This window comes from Coptis chinensis, chromosome 4 (genome assembly GCF_015680905.1).
Source record: "Coptis chinensis isolate HL-2020 chromosome 4, ASM1568090v1, whole genome shotgun sequence".
Classification (NCBI taxonomy): domain Eukaryota; kingdom Viridiplantae; phylum Streptophyta; class Magnoliopsida; order Ranunculales; family Ranunculaceae; genus Coptis; species Coptis chinensis.
In genome coordinates this window covers 28,896,504-28,918,052 of record NC_141459.1, presented here as the reverse complement: position 1 = coordinate 28,918,052, position 21,549 = coordinate 28,896,504, and the positions used below count along the sequence as shown (strand labels likewise).

At 37.9% G+C, this 21,549-nt stretch overlaps 3 protein-coding genes across 8 annotated transcripts; all 3 read right to left on the bottom strand.

The window, feature by feature from the left end:
• Positions 1–139: 139 nt before the first annotated feature.
• Positions 140–10,873, bottom strand: LOC147503061 (putative 1-acylglycerol-3-phosphate O-acyltransferase). Of its 3 annotated transcripts, none has more exons than XM_086607888.1 (11): positions 10,732–10,873; positions 10,543–10,647; positions 9,741–10,429; positions 8,863–9,099; positions 8,714–8,760; positions 6,124–6,242; positions 5,833–5,996; positions 2,205–2,305; positions 1,993–2,092; positions 1,145–1,268; positions 140–621 (listed from the first exon to the last, which is right to left on the bottom strand). In XM_086607888.1, exons 3-11 carry the CDS (start codon positions 9,869–9,871, stop codon positions 490–492), a joined length of 1,155 nt encoding a protein of 384 aa, XP_086464014.1. In that variant the 5' UTR covers positions 9,872–10,429; positions 10,543–10,647; positions 10,732–10,873; the 3' UTR covers positions 140–489. The 3 variants fall into 3 exon arrangements, with proteins under 3 accessions (XP_086464014.1, XP_086464015.1, XP_086464013.1); XM_086607889.1 differs by having other exon boundaries at positions 10,543–10,652; positions 10,732–10,857; XM_086607887.1 differs by having other exon boundaries at positions 9,741–10,647.
• LOC147503059 (V-type proton ATPase 16 kDa proteolipid subunit-like) lies at positions 10,846–21,334 on the bottom strand. Of its 4 annotated transcripts, XM_086607893.1 has the most exons (7): positions 19,516–21,334; positions 19,310–19,411; positions 17,946–18,231; positions 14,164–14,273; positions 13,952–14,051; positions 11,678–11,801; positions 10,846–11,177 (listed from the first exon to the last, which is right to left on the bottom strand). In XM_086607893.1, exons 3-7 carry the CDS (start codon positions 18,227–18,229, stop codon positions 11,052–11,054), a joined length of 744 nt encoding a protein of 247 aa, XP_086464019.1. In that variant the 5' UTR covers positions 18,230–18,231; positions 19,310–19,411; positions 19,516–21,334; the 3' UTR covers positions 10,846–11,051. The 4 variants fall into 4 exon arrangements, with proteins under 4 accessions (XP_086464019.1, XP_086464018.1, XP_086464020.1 ...); XM_086607892.1 differs by lacking the exons at positions 19,310–19,411; positions 19,516–21,334 and adding an exon at positions 18,313–18,525; XM_086607894.1 differs by lacking the exons at positions 13,952–14,051; positions 14,164–14,273; positions 19,310–19,411; positions 19,516–21,334 and adding an exon at positions 18,313–18,525.
• Positions 19,577–21,329, bottom strand: LOC147503060 (putative pentatricopeptide repeat-containing protein At5g37570). The gene has a single exon (XM_086607886.1). The coding sequence runs from the start codon at positions 21,327–21,329 to the stop codon at positions 20,007–20,009; it is 1,323 nt and encodes a 440-aa protein (XP_086464012.1). The 3' UTR covers positions 19,577–20,006.
• Positions 21,335–21,549: the final 215 nt, after the last annotated feature.

The following is a 21,549-nucleotide window of genomic DNA, read 5'->3' as shown; positions in this document are numbered from 1 at the left end:
AACCTTGGTCCAAGGGTACATCACCAGTACATATCTCTTGGGATCTCTTTTTGTGGTTCCAAACCTTGCATCAATTGCACTACGAAGCCTGAAAATGACATCTCATGATATAATAACGACTATTGGCTTTAAGTTCAAATTTTAACACACAAAATACATGCACTTCCTTTGTATCTATAAATTGCACATCTACACCACAAAGCCTGCACATGGCAATACAGAGGTTCTTGACATGGACTCCTAAACGGGACTTTGGATCAAACTTCACAAACTATACAGCCCATCCATAATTCCATATACATATAATCATTGCTCCCAAAAGTATAGACAAAAGTTTCACACTATGCTGATTATCAGTACTGGGACATTGTGAACACATACACACTGGTCGAAAATACAACGCTACGAGGACAAAAAGGAAAAGAAACAAAAAAAATGGCACCGCTGACTCCCCACCAAGGGACACTTGTACACTGGACTGTTACTTCATTAAGCGGACATTAGGCCTTCTGGGAGCGACTCATAGCCAGAGCCAGGTGAAAGTGAAAGAAATCTGCGGCAAGCATGGAAGACCGCAGAATGGAATCCGTTTGGGTTGTCAACGAATACGAAGTGATCAGCCTGTAACAAGAAATATCAGACAAAGGGAAAATTCCACAACTGTGAATAAGTGTTCTCTCATAACTCTCAGCCCAGCGTGGCTGCACCGTAAAAAGCTTCAGAGCCCTAGCAAAGTGACATAACTGGAAACTATTAACAGCACACGTACTAGTGGTGGACTATTTACTGCACTTCTACAGTTGTACCAGCAGTCATGGTTCATACAAGTCAGATAGTAGGTGACACTTCTTCAATGGGCTCGAAGTTCACATGGCAAGGCTGACAGAACTGAAACTCTGAGAAAAGCAGCAAATAATCTGATGGTTCATGTCATCATATTGGGTCCACCTTGCCAAAGGAGGCCTAGTTGCTAATCATTTACAAGGCCACTTCCATGGCTCCATATTACCAGTGTAAATGCAGCCATGTTCACTAAACCAATTCCAACATTTACCACACAACTCCACACTAGTACAGTAGTAATTTACATGTGTCCTTATAACATCTAGTATTCTAGTGTGCGTGTGGGTGTGGAGAGAGAGACCTGTGGAACCCTTATGATTTCGCATGGGACCTTCATATCCTTGCGAGCTTCCTGAGCCCCTTCGCAGCTCATCCAATCTTGAACACCGTAGATAAAAGTAGTTGGTACTTTCCAGTTCAATGCGCTGCACCAATTGATAAAGTGTTATATGGGGAAAAATAGAGCTGGAGGGGGAAAACTTAGCAGCAAAGATTGATGACGTTCCCTTAATTTATACTTGGGAGTTGGGGGGTATGTGCTAGAACGTATAGACAATTGGACATTATATCAGGTTAAACAATTCTGAAAGACATCATGGGTAATGAACTTCTCATGATTATCAAAAGAACCAAGAAATCGACCAATTCCTAGATGATCATCAAGCTTTATCTTACAGTAGCGTCAAGGTTTTGGTCATTTCATGCAAAGCAATTTTTATGAGCTTTTGATTTACATGCGCTATATTGGGAATAAGTGAATAACACAACACCTGGTTATATGTTATATGCCAACATTAAAGAGTTACTGATCTGATTTAAAGCAGGCTTACCAATCAAAAAAGAAACAAAAAAGTGGAGTACCTTGTGACAACTTCAATGAAAACTAAATCCACAACAACATAAGGATTTTGTATCTTTGTATTGAACTTCAATGAATACTCTAAAATTAACTTTGTCGGATAATAAATCCTCCAAAATCACTGGATCTGAAATTAGGTTATAGTTTATATTTTTTCTAATGATATTCTGGAGTGAGAGTTTTCAGCCAATGACTTTGTATCCAGCATATTAAACAACTCATAATTTTATGACTTCGTAATAATATTAGTTAATTGAAGAAAAAGTGCAAATAGCATATAGACCACAAACCTGGGAAGGAGGGGCTTTTGTGTAAAACCACCAAATATAAATATGTATTTTAAGCATAATTCGGCACTGGCTTTGGCAGCTAAGGTATGGTATACATAATCTGCCATTCAAACAATACGTATCATTAAATATCTAAAACAATGAAAACTGTTGAAAAAACAAGAATGAAAATCAAAACAAATCAAATTACAATAATACACATCCAAAATTACCTGTAAGCAATCTGGACTCATCTTTAGTTAATAGTTCACCAGTCGAAAATCTATTACTAGTATATCTTCGGACAAGATTTGGTCCCCAAGGACCTAAACCACTGCTCAAAAGAGTTACAAAAAGCCATAAGAGATATATAAAACTTATCTTCGAGAAAATGATCAAAGAATCATAATCAATTAAAAACCATAAGAACTAAACTCAGAAGAAAACAACCACCCTTGCAACAATAACAAAGCAAGTTGATCAAAGAATTTAGTTGTTGTTTGGAAGCTCCAAAGCACGAACACCTCTAAAATTCCACTATGTCGGCGTCGGACTCGTGTCGGATGAGGAATGGACACAGACGCAGCACGTGCGTGTCCCACATGCTAGGGCAGTTTGGACACTGTTTGGACACAACATGGACGCGGATATGACTTCTATAGTTATGTGAGATGCTATGCAGTTAAATCACTACTCGGTCGAAGAGCGAGTAGCAACTAGGTCTAGTCGGTCGGGGATTAATTGGCATTAATCGGGCAATTTTTCATAACACTATTTCTTTACAAATACTTGTTAAATATATTTAACATTGAAATGCCAATATAATGGAGCCAATTAAAAATCCAATCAATCAATAAACAATTAAAACAGTCAATGAACTAAAATAAATATTATTAAAGTGTATAACTTTAAAGAATCGAGAGTTGATCAAATCGGCAAAATGTTGAGTTCGATGTTTAACAGTTAAATAGTGAACACAATGACTTGGCTAATCGGCGGCCGAGTACTTGGGGATTTTTTGCCCGGTCTTGATCGGAGATTAAATTTTTAAACGGATCAGTTAAGTAGCAAGTAGTCAACGATTTAATTGCCCAGGTGAGATGTCGAGATGTCTTTATGACTCTTTTTATTGTTCCTATGTTTATGAACTTTAAAGAATCGAGAGTTGATTGAAACGGTGAAATGTCGAATTCAATGTTTAACAGTTAATAGTGAACACAATTACTTGCCTAATCGGCATGTATTAATCGGTTAATCAGGGTTAACCGGCCGAGTATTCGGAGATTTTTTTAGCCCAATCTTGATCGGGGATTAAATTGTTAGACAGGTCAGCTAAGTAGTGAGTACTCAACGATTTAACTGCCCAGGTGAGATGTCTTTATGACTCTTTTTATTGTTCCTATGTTTATGAATCTTGAATTATTATGATATGACTTAAAATCTAATGTTACGTCAATATAAAATAAATTTTAAAATATTATTTAATATCTACGTTTGTGTCAAATCCTACTTTTTTAGAATATGCTTGTGTCGTCACGTAGGTGTCCGCATCCGTATCATTGTTCGTGCATCATAGTATGGAAGGGACAATAAATCTTTCGTCCACATGGCCACATGTATAAAAGAAGAATTGTTCTACATTACAGAGAAAGAATCAATCCTATCACCTTGTACTGACTACCAGTAAGCAACATAAATCCCATTCTTCACTGAGTAAACTTTTCTCTTCCTGCTACTTTTTTAAGTGTTATCACTGATGGACCTTTAATGTGCATGCCTATATCACCTCAAATGAATTTGTTACTCTTTTCTCCTATCAGGCCATCATTAGATTCCCTAGGTCCTCGAAAATACTTGCCCTTGACTCTTCTTCCAAAACTAATTACTATGCACTTCTACGTTGTCGCCTACTCTCCTATATTGCCCTCAGTTTATAAACAGACGTTCTTGTGATGACCACCAGCTCTAGAGAACCTGATTAGTTATATTAAATTTTGGCATCCAACCCAAAACTGGGCATGAGTGGAACGACCCTAGGATCTTTATATTATTATGCGAAGCTTTAGAAACCCAACATATGATTGAAAATCTCAACATGTCCCTTCACGTGTGGTAAATCTTGACAAAACACGTGGACAATTTTTAAATGGGTGACATGGGCCTTTAGGCCAATGAAATAGACCGCTCTTATCCCAAATTTTGGGCATCCAACTCAAAAGCAATTGGCTATGAGTGGAGGCGCCCCATGATCTTTATATTACTAAGTTAGGCTTTAGATACCCAATATCCGATTATAAATCTCAACAAGTTCTAATAGTAAAACACGTCACATGTCCTAAGAAAACAATGATCCTTCTAAAAACTTCTCCCCCTACAAGAAAAAATCTCCATTGTTCATTATGTATTACTAATGGTAAAAGTTTAGTCAATGACCAATATACTATAGAAACCAAAAGGATCCACCAGTTAAATGTAGCTCATGGAACTTCCAGGTTATACCATTGAGTTATTAACTTATTAGTACCATGTACTTACCAAAATATTTCTAAATGGTACCCGGCCTTTTTTTTGGCATAATTAATTGTACCATGAACTTCCAAATCATTGCAATTTGATATTTAGACATTTATCTGACCAAAATGTCCCTACCTATTTAATTTCCAACTTGCAACTAAGTGTATCTTCTTGATCCACCCCTGCCACCACCACCAACCAAAACATTTTTTTTATCTAAAAGAATGTGGGGTGGTAGATGAAGAAGATAACCACTGGCGGATTCACTCTATTGGGACAAGTTAAATGACTTTAATAACTAAAGTGATGGAGTCGCAATTTAGAATTTAAAGACTTAAGGACATTTTGGTCAGACAAATGTATAAAGGTACCAAATCGTAAGAAATTGGAAGTATGTGGTACAATTAGGCCAAAAAAAAGGTTCAGGTACCACTTAGAAATATTTTGGTAAGTACAGGGTACTAAGAAGTTAATAACTCTATACCTAAGTTACATTGACATGGAGCGACACGAATACGAAGTGTCTAACACAGCGAGATATAAAAAATTGAGGTATATTACATATGATATGTGTCCATGTGTGTCCGACACGGACACGTAGATACGTATCCGACACGGATGTTTTTTGAAATATGGCATGTCCACGTAACATAGCTCTATACGATTCTATGTGAATTGTATTTGTCATAATAACACAAACAAAGGCAGTTGCACGAGCCTAGCTCTATGGTTGTGCAATGCTCTTCACATGCAGGAGTTTGTGGGTTCAAAACTAACTAGCATCACGCCATCGCCTAGGGAGATTTTCACTCGTGTACTTATTTGGGCCTAAAGGGGTTGGTGGCAATAGCCACTGAGCCTGGTTCCTCTAGATCTTGATATGCTCAATCAATTACACTTCAGGAACTGATAAGGGTAGCCTTCGGTTCAGGTGGACAGTGACATGATTGCTGAAGTGGACCAAAGCAAAAAAAAGTCTTCGCAGAGGTAATAGCTTGTGTGATGTGGACAAGATTGAATGACTTGTGTCCAGTTGAGTTTCAATTATAAAGAGGTGTATAAACTGAAAAGAACTATTAAATAAAGGCAATTAGAAAAACAATATAATACTTTTCTAAGTGGAAGATAATTATTCATATATGGTAAATTGGAGGCAATAAAGAGTTAAGGAAAGAACACACTAATTATAACAGAGATACAAAATCAGAAATCTCAATGATAAAATTTGATTGATTGTATGGATAAAAGTTTTGTTTTGGGAGCCCCGAGGAACTTCTAATGATAGATCTTACATAGTACTCGAGAGTGTAATGAAATAAGCACCAGTAGGCACAGAGAAAAATGTACCGGACAATCTTCTCGGGTGTGAAGTTGCTTGCCCAAATATGGTTTGCAATAGCTCCTTTCCATGTTCCTCTAATTCGAGTTAGCCACTCAGGCTTGGAAACATCGGAATCTGATGAGAACCCAGCAGGCCCCACCAAAATCAAATGTTGAACATGCTCAGGATGCTTGAAAAATAAGGAATCCGTCAGCAATGATATTACAATGATGCAGAAGTACTTTATATAATTTATAATAAAAATAATCATTTACGGTAGTAAGAAGTAGCATCCGAAACATGGTGAAAGAGAGTACCTTGAGAGCATACTTGGCTGCAACATATCCTCCAAAAGAATGACCTAGTAAGATAAAATTGCTAAGGTGTTTTGCTTTACGCCATTCCTCGAAAGAATCAATAAACCATGCGTCGGTTTCTGCATGAAAACATGAGTATATAGATATTACAGGTCAGAGTGTGCAAATTGATTCAGAACTGAAGTCCAAAGCTACCATAAATAGGAATGGTGCCTAGAACTTTGCTTCCTCAAAAGAAATTTCATAGAGAAATTGTACTTTGTTTAGGCACAGACAAATTGTCAGGAGAGTCCTAGCAACCATATGAATGGGGCTATAGAGCAATCAGGCAGAGTAAAATCATCGTAAAACTAGGGTAGAAACATACTTGATGTTACAAGTAAAAAGTTTATCTGCGGGTGCCTTTTATGCATTTGTAACTCTATAGACCCATACCTTCAATACACATTGTGCCTCATTCTAATGAGGGGGTTTACCAGTAAAGTGGTTTAAGAATGCCTTCCTAAGCATGGTCTACAACTCATAGGAAAGTATCTATAGGAAGACAACATCTTACTGCCATGTTAAGAGACTAAAAAACATGGCCTAGCATAAACTCATACTAATATCATTATAATACACGGGGCTCAACTCTAGAATCAAAAGGTTTAGGTAGCTAAGTTGAGAATCCAAGCAACTATGCGATTGTTACATTTAATCGACCCACAAAGAACAAAAATATGCACCACAAAGGATGGTCTGAATATGCAATGCCTTGTAATTTTGGTCAAGATGCACATGAAATAGCTCGAGGTAACAAGTCCCTCTTTCCACGAAAAGAGAACAGAAGACACGGCCTAACATAGACTGATATACATGCAATATTGCAATTACGTATATGTAAAATAACAAAGTCTGCTCTAGGGTCCAACATCACAAGGTTCATGTACTAAGCTTGCAAATCCCAAAAACTATGAGATTGTCACATTCAATCACCAAAGAGAGAACAACAAGGTGCACCACAAATCCACAAGAGATGACAGTTGCAAAGTATGAAGAACCAACAAATTATGATTGTTTCAGAAGATGGAAAAGCTATGTAGAAATGCTCACGAAGAAAAGAATTACCCCAAACCTACCCATGCAAAGATTTAGTTAATATAAAACCGATCAAATGAAAGTAGGATGAGATGTCCTGCTAGTACAAGGATCTCAAGCTCGAAATCGAAAAAATTAAATAAAAGAAACTATTAAAAAAATAATAATAATAATAAAATAAACCTAACATCTACAAACGATAGCATCCACTCAAAGCATAAAAGACTCCCATCTACACAGAAAATGCTCAAATGGTATTTCTTGAGCCTCCTCGTGCACCTTAGACCAGAACAATAAGAGGCCTTTGATGGACATTATGACGTCCTCCATAAGTCCACAGTCTTCACCTCACCATCAAAGTGTCTTTTATTCCTTTCCAACCACACTCCCTGTCCTCCCATAACCACGAAGGGTTTTTTACTTTCAAAAGTAACTAAACCACCAAACATTTTTTGGCATCTTCAGATGTTAGGCTGCGAGGTTTGGGTGTGAGAACGCAAGTTTACGATATCTCTACTAGTCTGCTTGTACCATTGCAATAGTAGTGTGATAATGTCTATCGCATTACTATGATTAACTTATTTTTATACGGAGCTACAAAAGAGGGAACAAAAAAAGAATACACAATCCACTTCACGTTAGTCAGAATCACGTCACTGAAACGGATCAGACTAAATCAATTGTTTAAACCTCAACTATATCCTCCGAATATCCATGACATTCTGGGAAGGCTTCACCGCCTGGCTTTCTATGGTTGAGTCTTCACGGGCGAGGGATATGAATGCTTCAACATCTTTTGCAGATAATTTCTCTCCTCTGAGCATCCTGCACTTCCAGGTTCTCCATGTCTTACTTGCTTTTGCAAATTATTTAAGTTTGTGAAGATTCCTGTCATGTCTACTACTCAACTTTATCCACCTGAATCAATGCTACACTCACATCCTCACCACCCATTATGAGTTAAAGTGATCACTATTTTGCCCCTAAGCCAAGACTCTGTGGTAAAGTTGTATCTAATCATTTCATCATCCTAGCTCCAATCTGGATGAACTTATTTCCACAATAAATATTTTGACAAGATTATGGTATAATTTAAATCTATGTTACATGGACACGCCATATTTCAAAAATAATATGTGTCGGATACGTATTGACGTGTCCGTGTCGGACACAGACGGACACATATTGTGTGTGATATTCTACAGTTTTTCACATTTTGCCATGGCAGACACTCCATATCCGTGTCTGATACGGACACACGTGTCCGTGTCAATGTAACTTAGATTTAAATCAGTTCTTGATTGAACATGTCCTCAAGAATACTAACTATCCCATCTTATAGAGGGCAATGCCAGAGTGCCTTAATGCATATGAACTAGAAGGACACCTTCTTTGAGCAAACCTTCATCCAATTTTAATCACTAGAACAATAATTTTAAAAATAAACGAAATAGCCCAATATGATTAGCCATATGTACACAAAGAAAAAACAAAAAAAAATCAGACGACCAACCTTCGGTGCTTTTACAAGTGAAGTCAGGCCTACTTGATCCACCCCAACTGCAAAAAAATCAGAAACTAGTAAGATTTCCTTTTTAGTTTTTCCGTAAAACTATTGATTGACTAAAATTTGAGAAGAACAAGAAGTTTTAAGATACTGACCCAAGTTGATCAATAGCAATGACCTTAAAACAACTAGCAAGAGCATCAAAGTTGCGAAAAAAGAATCCTTGAGAAGCGGCATAACCATGAACCATAACAAGAGTAGGCGAACCCTCTTTACTATCAAATGTAACAGTATTAAGAAACCTCGGTTCATCACTTGTCGAACGAAACCATCCTACTTTAGAACCAGATGGCCCTGATCCTATATTAACTTTCTCTTGAACATATGGTGTTCTGCAAATCAAGCAATATCCCAATCAATCATCAAGTAATCCAGCACAAGAAAATTAGTAATCATGGGGGTAGCGGGGCTAGGTTCGCGACAAGGTATTCAATCAAGGTATCTAGTCTGGAATGCAGAACACCATTACACCCATTGCTAGTTTGGAATGCAACTAACAATGGTGTAATGTTATTGTTGATTCACAGCGCAAAGGTTCAATACCCAAACTTGGGCCCAGCCATAATAAAAATTATGCAACAAACATGATTTCTCTGATGGCAATCAAGAAGAGACTATCATGGTGATCTCAAAGAATGTCGTAGAGTATATGGATTTAATGGTTAAAGCTAAACTTTATGCGTTACGAAAACATGATAGGGTTAACTGTTTTGCTATGTCAAAACTAGAAGTCATTCGACCAAGCACGGGGAAAAAAAATAGACATTCAACCACCAGGTTTCATTAGTTATGAACTAGAATGTTTATCATGCATTTTAGTTAATGTTCCTCCACAAATTTGGATATACTATAAGATGCCTCCAATTCGTCATTTTGGTCACTTGAGCTTTCAATAATTAATATATAAAACAGAATTACTTCAAAAGATATATAATAAGTAGTATTGCAAGTTGAAAGAAGAAGGAATTGTTACTTGACTAAAGAGAGAAGCCGTTTCTCGGCATCAATAATGTGATCAGTTGAGGTAGGTATCCAACGGAGTAGAGAAGGCCACGTCCATCTCGATGAGGTACTAGCTTTTGTGGTGTTGATTTCTTCCGCCATAATTTTTTGTACAAATGAACTAGACCAACCTCCACTTTTTTATCATTCCAACTTTGTTCCCACCAGTTTACTTTCAATCTTTCTCCTCTTTGACTTCAACAATAACGTGCTGTGCAAGACCTGAACTGTCTGGTCTGAGAAATTTGACTATTATCAAAACTTTTTTGCTTACGTTTGCTACGACTTACCTACCAAACTTCCCCTTGATTTTCCGTTGACAAAACAAGTCTAGGCGGAAAGGTTGGTTTATAGATTTTGCTAATATTCGAGCCCAAATTTGACACTCAACAGCAACAAACATCACGATCAAAGCCATTATCAAATATCTTACCAATATCTTGTTCATTTGATTTATACCTTGGTTCTCTATTCTCACTGATAAGCAAAGCATTCCATCCGAAATTCTCCTTTGTCCTATCTTTACACCAGCTCGTTAACATATCCCATCCCTTACACTACTACACTTATGAGGTACAAACTCATCTCCCTTACCCTCTCTCTTAAAGATCTCTTTCTCATGGAACATAAAGGAACTATTCCTCTACCAAACAATGCTCCCTGGTAAACAAAAACCAGAACCATTCTATACAACCTTTGAGACGACAAAAAACCTCAGTAAACAAGAATCCTTTTCTAAATCTGGTTTTATTATATTGGACTCTTCTTTTTACCCTTAAACTTGGATTCTTCTGTTGATACTGTAAGCCTTAGGCAAGGGTCTACATCACCGCTACGTATCTCTTTTTGGGCATCCTAATCTTGCATCAGTTGTACATCTGCACTACACAGCTTGAAAATGAGTCTCTCATGGCATAAGAAGGAGACATGGACAATAAATTAAGACGTCTGTATTAACATACAAAATATATGCATTTCCTTGTATCTATCAATTGCACCCCCAAAGCCTGGAAATGGCCGCACAGTGGTTGTTCACATGGACTCCTAAACAGGACTTTGCATCAAAATCCAGAAGCTGTACAAAACCATATACATATAATTATTATTGCTACCAAAAGTACAGATATAAGTTTCACACTGAGGATTATCAGTTCCAGTGACCCATTGTGAACACATACACTGGTAAAAAATACAATGCTACGAGGACAAAAAGGAAAATAAATTAAAAAATGGTGCCGCTAACTCCCACCAAGGGAGACTTGTACACAGTACTGTTACTTCATTAAGCAGATGTCAGGCCTTCTGGGAGGGACTCATAGCCAGAGCCAGGTGAAACAAATCTACGGCAAGCATGGAAGACAGCAGAATGGAATCCATTTGGGTTGTCAATGAATACAAAGTGGCCACCCTGTAACAAGAAGTGTCAGAAAAAGGGAAAATTCCATTTCTGTAAATAAGTGTTCTCTCATAACTCTCAACCCTGAGTGGCTGCACCATAAAAGGCTTCAAGAGCCCTAGCAAAGTGACACAACCAGACTATTTACTGCACTTGTACCAGCAGTGCATCAGTGCATGCTACATGCAAGTCAGATACTAGGTGACACTTCTTCAATGGGCCCAAAGTTCGCATGCCAAGACTGACAGAACCGAAACTCTGAGAAGAGCAGCAAATAATCTATTGGCTCATGTCATCATATAGGATCCACCTTGCCAAAGGAGGCCTAGATGCTAATCATTTACAAGGTGAACCAGTGTAAATCAGTAAATACAGCCATGTTCAATAAACCAATTCGAACATTTACCCCACAACTCCACACTACTGCAGTAGTTATTTACATGTATCCATAATTCCATATAACATCTAGTATTCTACTGTGTGGGTGTGAGGGTGTGGAGAGAGAGAGAGACCTGTGGAACCCTTATGATTTCACATGGGACCTTCATATCCTTGCGAGCTTCCTGTGCCCCTTGGTAGTTCATCCAATCTTGAACGCCGTAGATAAAAGTAGTTGGCACTTTCCAGTCCGATGCGCTGCACCAATTATGTAATGTTATATTACTTATACAGAATTATAGAACTGGAAGGGGGAAACTTAGCACCAAAGATTCATGATGTTCCGTTATTTTATACTTGGGACTTGAAGGGTATGAGCAAGAACGTATAGACATTATATCAGGTTAAACAATTCTGAAAGACATCATGCGTAATGAACTTCACAAGGTTGTTAAAAGAACCAAGAAGCTTTATCAATCAATCCCTAGATGATCATGAAGCTTTATCTTACAGTAGCGTCAGGGTTACGGTCATCTCATGTCAAGCAATTCTATGAGCTTTTGTAATGTAGATCTTACTGGCGGAAGCTTCAGTTTAATTGAATCTACACTTTAATTGAAACACAATTAAAAAACGACCTAAAAATCACTCTTTTATTGAATCTCTCAATCACAAATCACACACATAAACACAACTCCTGAAACCCTAACTACAAACCCGTTATTTAAAGTAAACCTTGAAAGCATAAACCAATAGGAACACGACATGTGTCCAACTAACTAATGGACTCGAACCATGGGCTTGGATTCAACTAAGGGGCTCACGCCCATAACATGACAGCAATGTACTAATGTTCTACATCACTCTCCTCATGTTGAAGAAGCTTGTCCGTAAGCTTGTTGACATGAAAACCTACCAATATGCAAAAGCTCTTCATGCTTGTATACATCACCCTCCTGGAGTTCGGAGGAATTCGACCTTGAGTTTTGGCTTTGTATCTACTCACAAAGGGAATAATACACCACGATGTCACAAATGTGCATTGTATTTCTCTGCTTTGCCGTAGAGAAAATGTCTCAATGTTGGGCAGAAAAGGATCCACATAACCACTGTTGAAGAGTACTGACCCATGCGATATAGGAGGCCCAAATCCAGAATGTCGCATTGGTGTTCCAACAACTAATTGATGTTCACTAAAAGCCGTCTCAAAAGAATTTGTGTGGGCTTCTTTGGACCTGTTTGTCACAAGCCCATCGTGGTGAGCACTGCTGCTGATGGCATTTGTAATCATGCTCAAGACACAACACAACGGCTTCAGAAGTTCCTTCCTTCTTTTTGTTGTCATCGATAACAACCGGTGTTTTACGTTGGGCTATAGAAGCTCCACCAACGATGGGGGGTTTGGGCTGCAAAAGCTCCACCATAGCCTCCCTCAGTCGACTAGTTGCTTCTTCTAATCGATCAAACCTGTTTTGCATTAACATTTCTTTCAACTCTTCTAATCGAGCAACCCAAACTCTAGAGGTTAATATGAATCCATGAGTTCTCCATGAATTCTTCATCTCTAACGTTGTAGACATATCTTAATTTACAAGAATAAAATTGGATTCGCGATGAACAGTAACCGAGTGAACAGTAACGAGGTGAATAGTACTCAATGAACAGTGTTTCGTGAACAGTACTGTGAATAGTAACTCCTGGAATTAATCTGCTCTAATACCAAATAATGTAGATCTTACGGGCGGAAACTTCAATTTAATTGAATCTACACTTTAATTGAAACACAATTAAAAAACGGCCTAAAAATCACTCTTTTATTGAATCTCTCAATCACAAATCACACACATAAACACAACTCCTGAAACTCTAACTACAAGCCCGTTATTTAAAGTAAACCTAGAAAGCATAAACCAATAGGAACACGACATGTGTCCAACTAACTAATGGACTCGAACCATGGGCTTGGACTCAACTAAGGGGCTCACACCCATAACATGACAGCAATGTACTAATGTTCTACATCATTTTGATTCGCAAGCGCTATAATGGAAATAACACAATACGGGGGACTTATAGGTTATCAAGTGCTACAGTTGAGTAGAACTGACTTCTATAACTTCTTTAAGTATTGTGAACATTATGTCAACTTCAATGAAAACTAAATCCACAACAATACATGGACTTTGTATTGAACTTCAATGAATACTCCAAAATGAACTTGGTAGATCCTCAAAAATCACTGGATCTGATATTACAAAGATAGTTTATATTTTTCTTTAATGATATTCTCAAGAGTGAGAGTTTTCCTTCAATGACTTTGTATCCAAAGATATCGCACAACTCATAACTTTATTGTAATAATATTAGTTATTTAACGAAACTGTACAAACAGCATATAGACTACAAACCTGTGAAGGAGGGGAATTCTTGCAAATGCACCAAATGAAAATATGTATTTTAAGCACAATTCGCCACTGGCTTTGGCAGCCAAGGTATGGTATAGATAATCTGCCATTCAAACAATAAGTATCACTAAATATCCAAAACTATGAAAACTACAGAGAAAACAAGAATGAAAATCAAATCAAATTAAATTGAAGTAATACACATTCAAGATTACCTGTAAGCAATCTGGACTCATCTTCAGTTAATAATTCACCAGTTGAATATGCACCAAATCTACTACTGGTATATCTTCGGACAAGATTTGGTCCCCAAGAACCTAAACCACTGCTCAAAGGAGTTACAAAAGGCCATAAGAGATATATAAACTTATCATCGAGAAAATGATCAAAGAATCATAATACATAAAAAACCATAAGAACTAAACTCAGAAGAAAATAGCCACTTTTGCAACTATAACATGACAAGTTGATCAAAAAATTCTGTTGTTGTTTGGAAGGACAATAAATCTTTCGCCAACATAGCCACATGTATCAGAGAAGAATTGTTCTACACTACACAGACAAAGAATAAATCCCATCACCTTGTACTGAACTACCAGTAAGCAACACAAATCCTATTCTTCATTAAGTCAATTTTTCTCTTCCAGCTGCTCTTTAAGTGGTATCACTGACCTTCAATGTGCATGCCTATATCACCTTAGATGAATTTGTTACTCTTTTTTTCCTATTAGGTTATCATAAGATTCCCTTGGTCCTTGGATATACTTGTCCTTGACTCTTCTTTCTAAACTAATTACTTCTGCATTTCCATGCTGTCACCTATAGTCTTATACAACTCTAGTTTATGAACAGGCGTTCTTGTGATGGCCATCGGCTCCAGAAAGCCTGATTAGTTCTATTAAATTTGGGCATCCAACCCAAAACGAATTGGCATGAGTGGAACAACCCTAGGATCTTTATAATATTATGAGAGGCTTTAGAATCCCAATATGTGATTGAAAATCTCAACACGCCCCCTCACGAGTCACGTGTGGATCTTGAGCAAAACACGTGGACACTTTATAAATGGGTAACATGGGCCCTTTAGGCCAATGAAATAGCCCGCTCTGATATCAAATTTTGGGTATCCAACTCAAAAGCAATTGGGTATGAGTGGAGCCGCCCCATGATCTTTATACTAAGTTACATTGACACAGACACGTGTGTCCATATCCGACATGGATACAGAGTGTCTGACACGGCGAAATATAAAAAACTAAGGTATATCACACAATATATGTCTGTGTGTGTCCGATACGGACACGTGGTTACGTATCCCACACAGATTATTTTTGAAATATGGTGTGTCCATGTAACATAGTCTTTATATTATCATGTTAAGCTTTAGATACCCCATATGCGATTATAACTCTTAACATGTTCTAAAAGTAAAAGACGACACGTCCTAAGAAAACAATGATCCTTTTAAAAACTTCTCCACGTACAAGAAAAAATCTCCATCCTCCAGTATGTTTTGCTAATAGTAAGAGTTTAGTCAATGACTAATGTACTATAGCAACCAAAAGGATCCACCAATTAAATGTAGTTCATGGAACTTCCAGGTTATACCATTCTAAGTAAATTGTATTTGTCATGATAACATAAACAAAGGCAGTTGCACGAGCCTAGCTCTACGGTTGTGCACTGCTCCTCACATGTAGGAGGTTGTGGGTTCGAAACTAACTAGCATCACGCCATCACCTAGGGAGTTTTTCACTCATGTACTTATTAGGGCATTCGGGCATATGGGGTTGGTGACAATAGCTCTGTACTTTTAGGCCATTACAACCTACTCAATTTTGTATTCGATTACATATATAAATCTATCTTTTACAGATACAAGAGGGGAAAACACACATTGTTCCTATTAAAGTTATCCATATTAAATTGATTGTAGAGAAACTGGGTATGTTCATTTAGTTTACAAAGAAGTAAGTTTTTCATAATGTTTTTAAGATAACGTCTCTAAACATTGAGAACTAAGTGCACAACGTCTTCTTCCTTTTCAAATGTGATATTGTGGTAACCATGCTAACTAACTAGAGCCTCCAATTAAAGTTATTAAACCAATGTCCTCTGATCTGTTTGCTCAAATCTGTCTAAAATACTGGATCAGAGTATCAGATCATACAGGTACCAGATACCTGACTGCAAAAAAGAACCGATTAAGACAGGTATAAGTCGGGGTTGGATCAGACTAGTTGAAAGTCAATAACGTCCCCCTCCCTTAACCCATTCCCAATCTCTTGTTCATTAGAAGTTTTCTTCATGGATCTAACAACTGATTTGTTCAAAAACTCAAGTCACTGAGATCCAAATTTGAATCCAAGCATTGTTCCTATACCTTTGTTCTCTATTCTCACTCATAACTGACAAGTTTATCTCTAATTTTCTTTTCCGGTTTTGTTTTCCTTTATATTATCTCATCAAGTAATGCAAATTTTGACACTGCATCAACAAACTCAACAGCAACAAACATCACGATCAAAGCCATTGATCAAGGATTATCACACGAAATTGAATAACTCTCCCCTTCCTTTACCCTCTTACCAATATCTTGTTCATTATGAGCCTTCCTCGTGGATTCAAACAACCGGTTTCTCCTTCCGTGTGTGTTTTCAAATACCCAAGTCACTTGGATTCAATATTGAGTTCAGCCATTTGTTTTATACCTCGGTTTTCTGTTCGCACTCGTAAACAAAGCATTCCATCTCGAACCAACCCATCCAAAATTCTCCTTTGTTCTATCTTTCACCAGCTCGTTAACATATCCTGTTCCTTACCCTCTCACAGATCTCTCCCTAACACTAATGAGGAACACTTTATCAACAAATTCATTTCCCATCCCTTACCCTCTTACAGATCTCTTGCTCAGTCTGAGTTTTTCTCATGGAACATAAAACAACTATTCCTCTACCAAACAATGCTCCCTGGTAAATCCCTGGTAAATCCTTCCAACATCATCTACCAAGATCCACTTAGATCAATCATGTTCAAAAAACGGCTTCTTTAAACCACGGTCTCACAAAAAGCAGGACCATTCTAATAGCCAGGGTTAGACAGCTGGATAGGGGAGCCAACAGAAACGACTACTTCGGTATCGAATATGTAGCTCTAGAACCTTAGGGGACTGTACCATTTATTGCAGAAGACTAAAATGGCTTCTTTAAACCACGGTCTCACAAAAATCAGAACCATTCTAATAGCCAGGGTTAGACAGCTGGATAGGGGAGCCAACAGAAATTACTACTTCAGTATCAAATATGTAGCTTTAGAACCTTAGGGGCCTGTACCATTTATTGCAGAAGACTAAAATGTGGTGAAGCGTAAAATTATAACAGGAAGCTTATTTACTGCTTGTAACCACAATATTGAGGTACCAATGCTTCATCAACAGGCTCTAACCATTTAGAACCCCAAACACAGCCAATTCTAATAAGAAATTCTCTATTCATGGAGTTGTAATAAGTTTTTCTCTTTCTAGTTTTTCATCCTTTGTACTCACTTCGAAGGGTATCTCATCCTATACACCTATATTGTACTTACCTCTTACTATACCAACCCAAAAAAGAAACAATAACAAAATCAAGCATATACATTCTAAAGCACCGCAAATGAAAGCCACCCCTTCCCAGCCCCACCCACTCCATAAATAGTTGAACTTCTAGTCTATATAATACTGTACTAGACTACATATTATATTCAATCACATCATCAGTATGAACCATTTTACGACGTAAATAAAATCCCAATAAGATTTACACAGCACTAATCTAGTAGTCTGAACTCTGAAACATATTTCCTTTCTCTTTCCTAGTCAGTTTAGCAATCTACAGATACAAAACACACATACGTATACAGCAATCCACAAACTGAACGGAAAACACAAATGCAATAATAATGCCAAACTGCCAACATATTAAAAACTGAGAACAAAACCAATGAAGAATATTATTACCTGACACCGGCATCACCAACAATACCAATAGCCATACCAGCAGATAAACCAGTAAGACCACAAGAAAGTCCACTCGAAAGATGTGCATACCCATCGAAAAGGTAATAGGATTTGGCTTTTGGATTAATAACCGTACTAATAATAACAGCAATAATCAAACCGTAAATACCCAAAACACCCGCCATAACAACTGGCACAATCGATTTCATAACCAATTCTGGTCTTATTACTCCCATTGATGCTACTCCGACTCCACTTTTTGCTGTCCCATATGCTGCTCCCATACCTGAACACACAATTATAATTATAATAATAATTAAAACATTAATTACGAATTGAAATTAGTATTTGGAGAGGCTTGGCTTACAGGAGAAAACTAGAGCAGTGGCGGCTCCGAGGAAGCCGAAGAATGGAGATGTTTCGTCGCCACTGAAGGCTGTAGACATTTTTTAATTTGGCTGTTGATCGGATCTGAAATATGGGAGTGTGTATATATATCTATATAGGTTTAGCCGATGTTGTCGAACCGGGTGTTTGTGGGTGCAACTAACGTGCCCGGTATTAACCTGAATCATTGTTTTTTTTTGTTTTTAACTCCCGATTCTTTTTTTTACTAGAATAACTGCGATGCAGTGGGGGTGTGAGCAGAGGGTGGAGAAGAAAGAGAGAGGGAGAGTTGGGGAAGAGAGAGAGAGAGTTGGGTTTGGTTGAGGAGGGTTATGGGCGAAGGAGAGTCATGGGAGAGGGAGCAAGTGAAGAGGGGTGTGCGTGAACGGGGGAGTAGTGGTGGGGAAGAGGTCGGCTGGGGAGAGAGAGAGAGTGAAGCTGTGAAGAAGAAGAGGGGGCGCACAAACAGACAAAAGACAAACAACATTTTGCCTAACTTTCCAAACCCAACTCAAAAACAAAGTGGGAGAGAAAGTAGGAGGTTAATTCCTTCCTTTTTAGTGCGTGGGTTTCTTCTTTTCTTTTCTTTTTTCTGGTGCCGAGTGGGTTTCTTTTTTGTTTTCTCATGTGAGATACCTTTTTTATCCAAATCCACATAAGCACATTTGTTTGGGAGTCCCTGAAAGCAGTAAACGAGTATGGCATACTAATGGAACTTTGGGAGCCAAAAAAAGACAGTTCAATGTCATAACTGACAATTTTATCGCCAATTAGTATCTACATCATCTAATCCATATACAGTGCTTTGTTTCCTATAGACCATGAAGAGTTTAAGAGGGTTAAGAGGTTTCTTATTGGATTTTATAACATGTGTTTAGGAGTTACAAATGGTGGTTGTTCAGAACCAGTAGAGAAAAGGATGGCAAACTGATAAATATCAAACAATAGAAAAAGCTTAAAATATAGATGGCACAAACCTTGCAGGTATTAAAGCTTCCAAATGTATACAATCAACCATAACAGAGGTTGATAGTCTTGCTTAGAAGTTGTATCGGGACTACTAAAATGGTTGTTCCAACCTGCACATATGATTATGTCATGAGTACCTGAATCGTCTACACTCTCTAACTAACCATAAAAAACGTGAACTGACTTGAAAACTATAAAATCAATTCACAAGTACCTTTCTTGTAATCAAACCTCTCAACATACGCAAAACAGTAAAAGAAACAACTCTGGAATCCTTTACACTTCCTAAATTGGGTATGTTGTATTAAGTAATCTGCCACTTCCTAGCAGGTTAAGTTGGGAAAAAATACATTACAGAGCACCAGTTCCTTGGTGCCATTGTAAATAAACCACAAGTAACTCCCATTACATGTTAGGACCTTCAAGTATCCCACCTAGTAGTGACCCTCTCATCATATCCGTTCCCAAGTCAGAGAATTTTTTGAACAAACTTTTCTAGACATCCAACGTCCAGAAAAATTTCGACGGCAACATATGACCATGCATATATCAGACTTTTAACAGTTTTGATCCTCTTGGCCCATATGCCTTCAAACATCAGACACATCTATCTAGCTCCAAGCTAGCACAGCATAAAAACCAATCTCACCAACCACATAATGGTGCTGCTTTGAGAGGGGAAAACCCGGTAATTCAGCTCCAAAATCAGATCCAACTGCAACCAGGTTTCTTCTGAAGTCCTCTTTCTCGCATCCTGTCCCTCACCTCTGCAACATCAGACCACTGATCTGCAGCAGCATAAATGTTTGAAAGCAACACATAGTTACCAGCATTGTTCGGCTCAACTTCAAATAGCCGGCCTGCTACAATATTTCCAAGTTCAGTATTTCTGTGTAGCTTACAAGCACCAAGCAGCGCACTCCATGCACCAGCATTAGGTTCTACAGGCATACATTTAATGATCTCGTGTGCTGCCTCTAACTGGCCAGCCCGACCAAGAAGATCAACAATACAGGCAAAGTGGTCAGCAGACGGAACTATGCAGTAATCGTTCTTCATCAAATTGAAGTACCGGCACCCTTCTTCTACAAACCCTGCATGACTACAAGCTGTCAGAACAACCGTGAAGGCCACACTATCAGGGATTAACCCTTCCTCCAACATTTGACCAAATAACTGAACAGCCTCGGCACCACGTCCATGCATCGAAAAGCCTTGTATCATGGAACAATATGAGATTAAATCTTTTTTAGGCATCTTCTGAAACAAACTTCCCGCTCTCTCCATGTTCCCACACTTGGCATTCATGTCAATGAGAGCAGTGACAACATGAGCTCGTTGAAGATCAATCGAGCATGTAGCCACATACAAATCAACCCACTTTGCCAATTGCAAATTCCCAATTTGAGAACACGCAGACATCAAGCTCGCCATGATGAACTCATCTGGTCTAACATTCTTATCTTGCATCATAGTAAAAATTCTCACAGCCTCATTAGGCTGACCATTTTGTACATATCCAGAAATCAATGCTGACCATGCAACTAAGTCTACCTTGGGCGCTTGCTCAAAAAGAAACCTGGCCGATGCCATATCACCACTTTTAGCATACCCATCAATCAACAAAGTAAAAGAAACTACATTCCTGTTACCCATTTCATCAAAAATCTTCCTAGCATTAACCAAATCACCAAACTTTACATACCCACCTACCATCGCATTCCACGAACCAATAACCCTTTTGGGCATTTCATCAAATATAACCTTTGCACCTTCTAAATCACCAAAATTTAAATACCCGACCATCATAGCTGTCCAAGTAACTTCACTGGTGTCACACATTTGATCAAAAACCTTCCTAGCACAAACAATCTTTTTACACTTCCCATACAAATCTATCAAACTAGTTCCAACAAACACATCAGTCTGAAACCCACACCTGACAACACCCCCATGTATAACAGTCCCATCTCTTAATGCCAACTGATTAGAACAAAAGGAAGAGCAATAACAGAGGTCTTGAAACATTTAAACAACAGTATAGCATTAAAAACAGATGACTTGTCACAAAAATATACATTGGGTACACTAGTAGCGTATTTAATATTGGAAAAAATGTTATAGCATTGTGAAATAAATTGGTTTATTATAAAGTTATCTTGTTCTAAACCATTTTGAATGTTTGGAGATGTTTATGAGTTTTGCGTGCTTTTAATAGGGATGAAATTGATGGAGGTGTGTCGAGATT

Bases quoted from the DNA above. Each gene is read 5' to 3' on its own strand.
- LOC147503061 (XM_086607887.1), bottom strand. From the start codon at position 9,871: ATGGCGGAAGAAATCAACACCACAAAAGCTAGTACCTCATCGAGATGG. The intron at 9,100-9,740 runs GTAACAATTCCT...CTTGATTTGCAG, and splicing joins CGGCTTCTCTCTTTAGTCAA to AACACCATATGTTCAAGAGA. The intron at 8,761-8,862 runs GTCAGTATCTTA...ATTTTTTTGCAG, and splicing joins ATTGCTATTGATCAACTTGG to TTGGGGTGGATCAAGTAGGC.
- LOC147503060 (XM_086607886.1), bottom strand. From the start codon at position 21,329: ATGTTTCAAGACCTCTGTTATTGCTCTTCCTTTTGTTCTAATCAGTTG.
- LOC147503059 (XM_086607892.1), bottom strand. From the start codon at position 18,391: ATGTCTACAGCCTTCAGTGGCGACGAAACATCTCCATTCTTCGGCTTC. The intron at 18,232-18,312 runs GTAAGCCAAGCC...TTGTGTGTTCAG, and splicing joins CACTGCTCTAGTTTTCTCCT to GTATGGGAGCAGCATATGGG. The intron at 11,802-13,951 runs GTTTGTAGTCTA...TAATTGGTGCAG, and splicing joins AGAATTCCCCTCCTTCACAG to CGCATCGGACTGGAAAGTGC.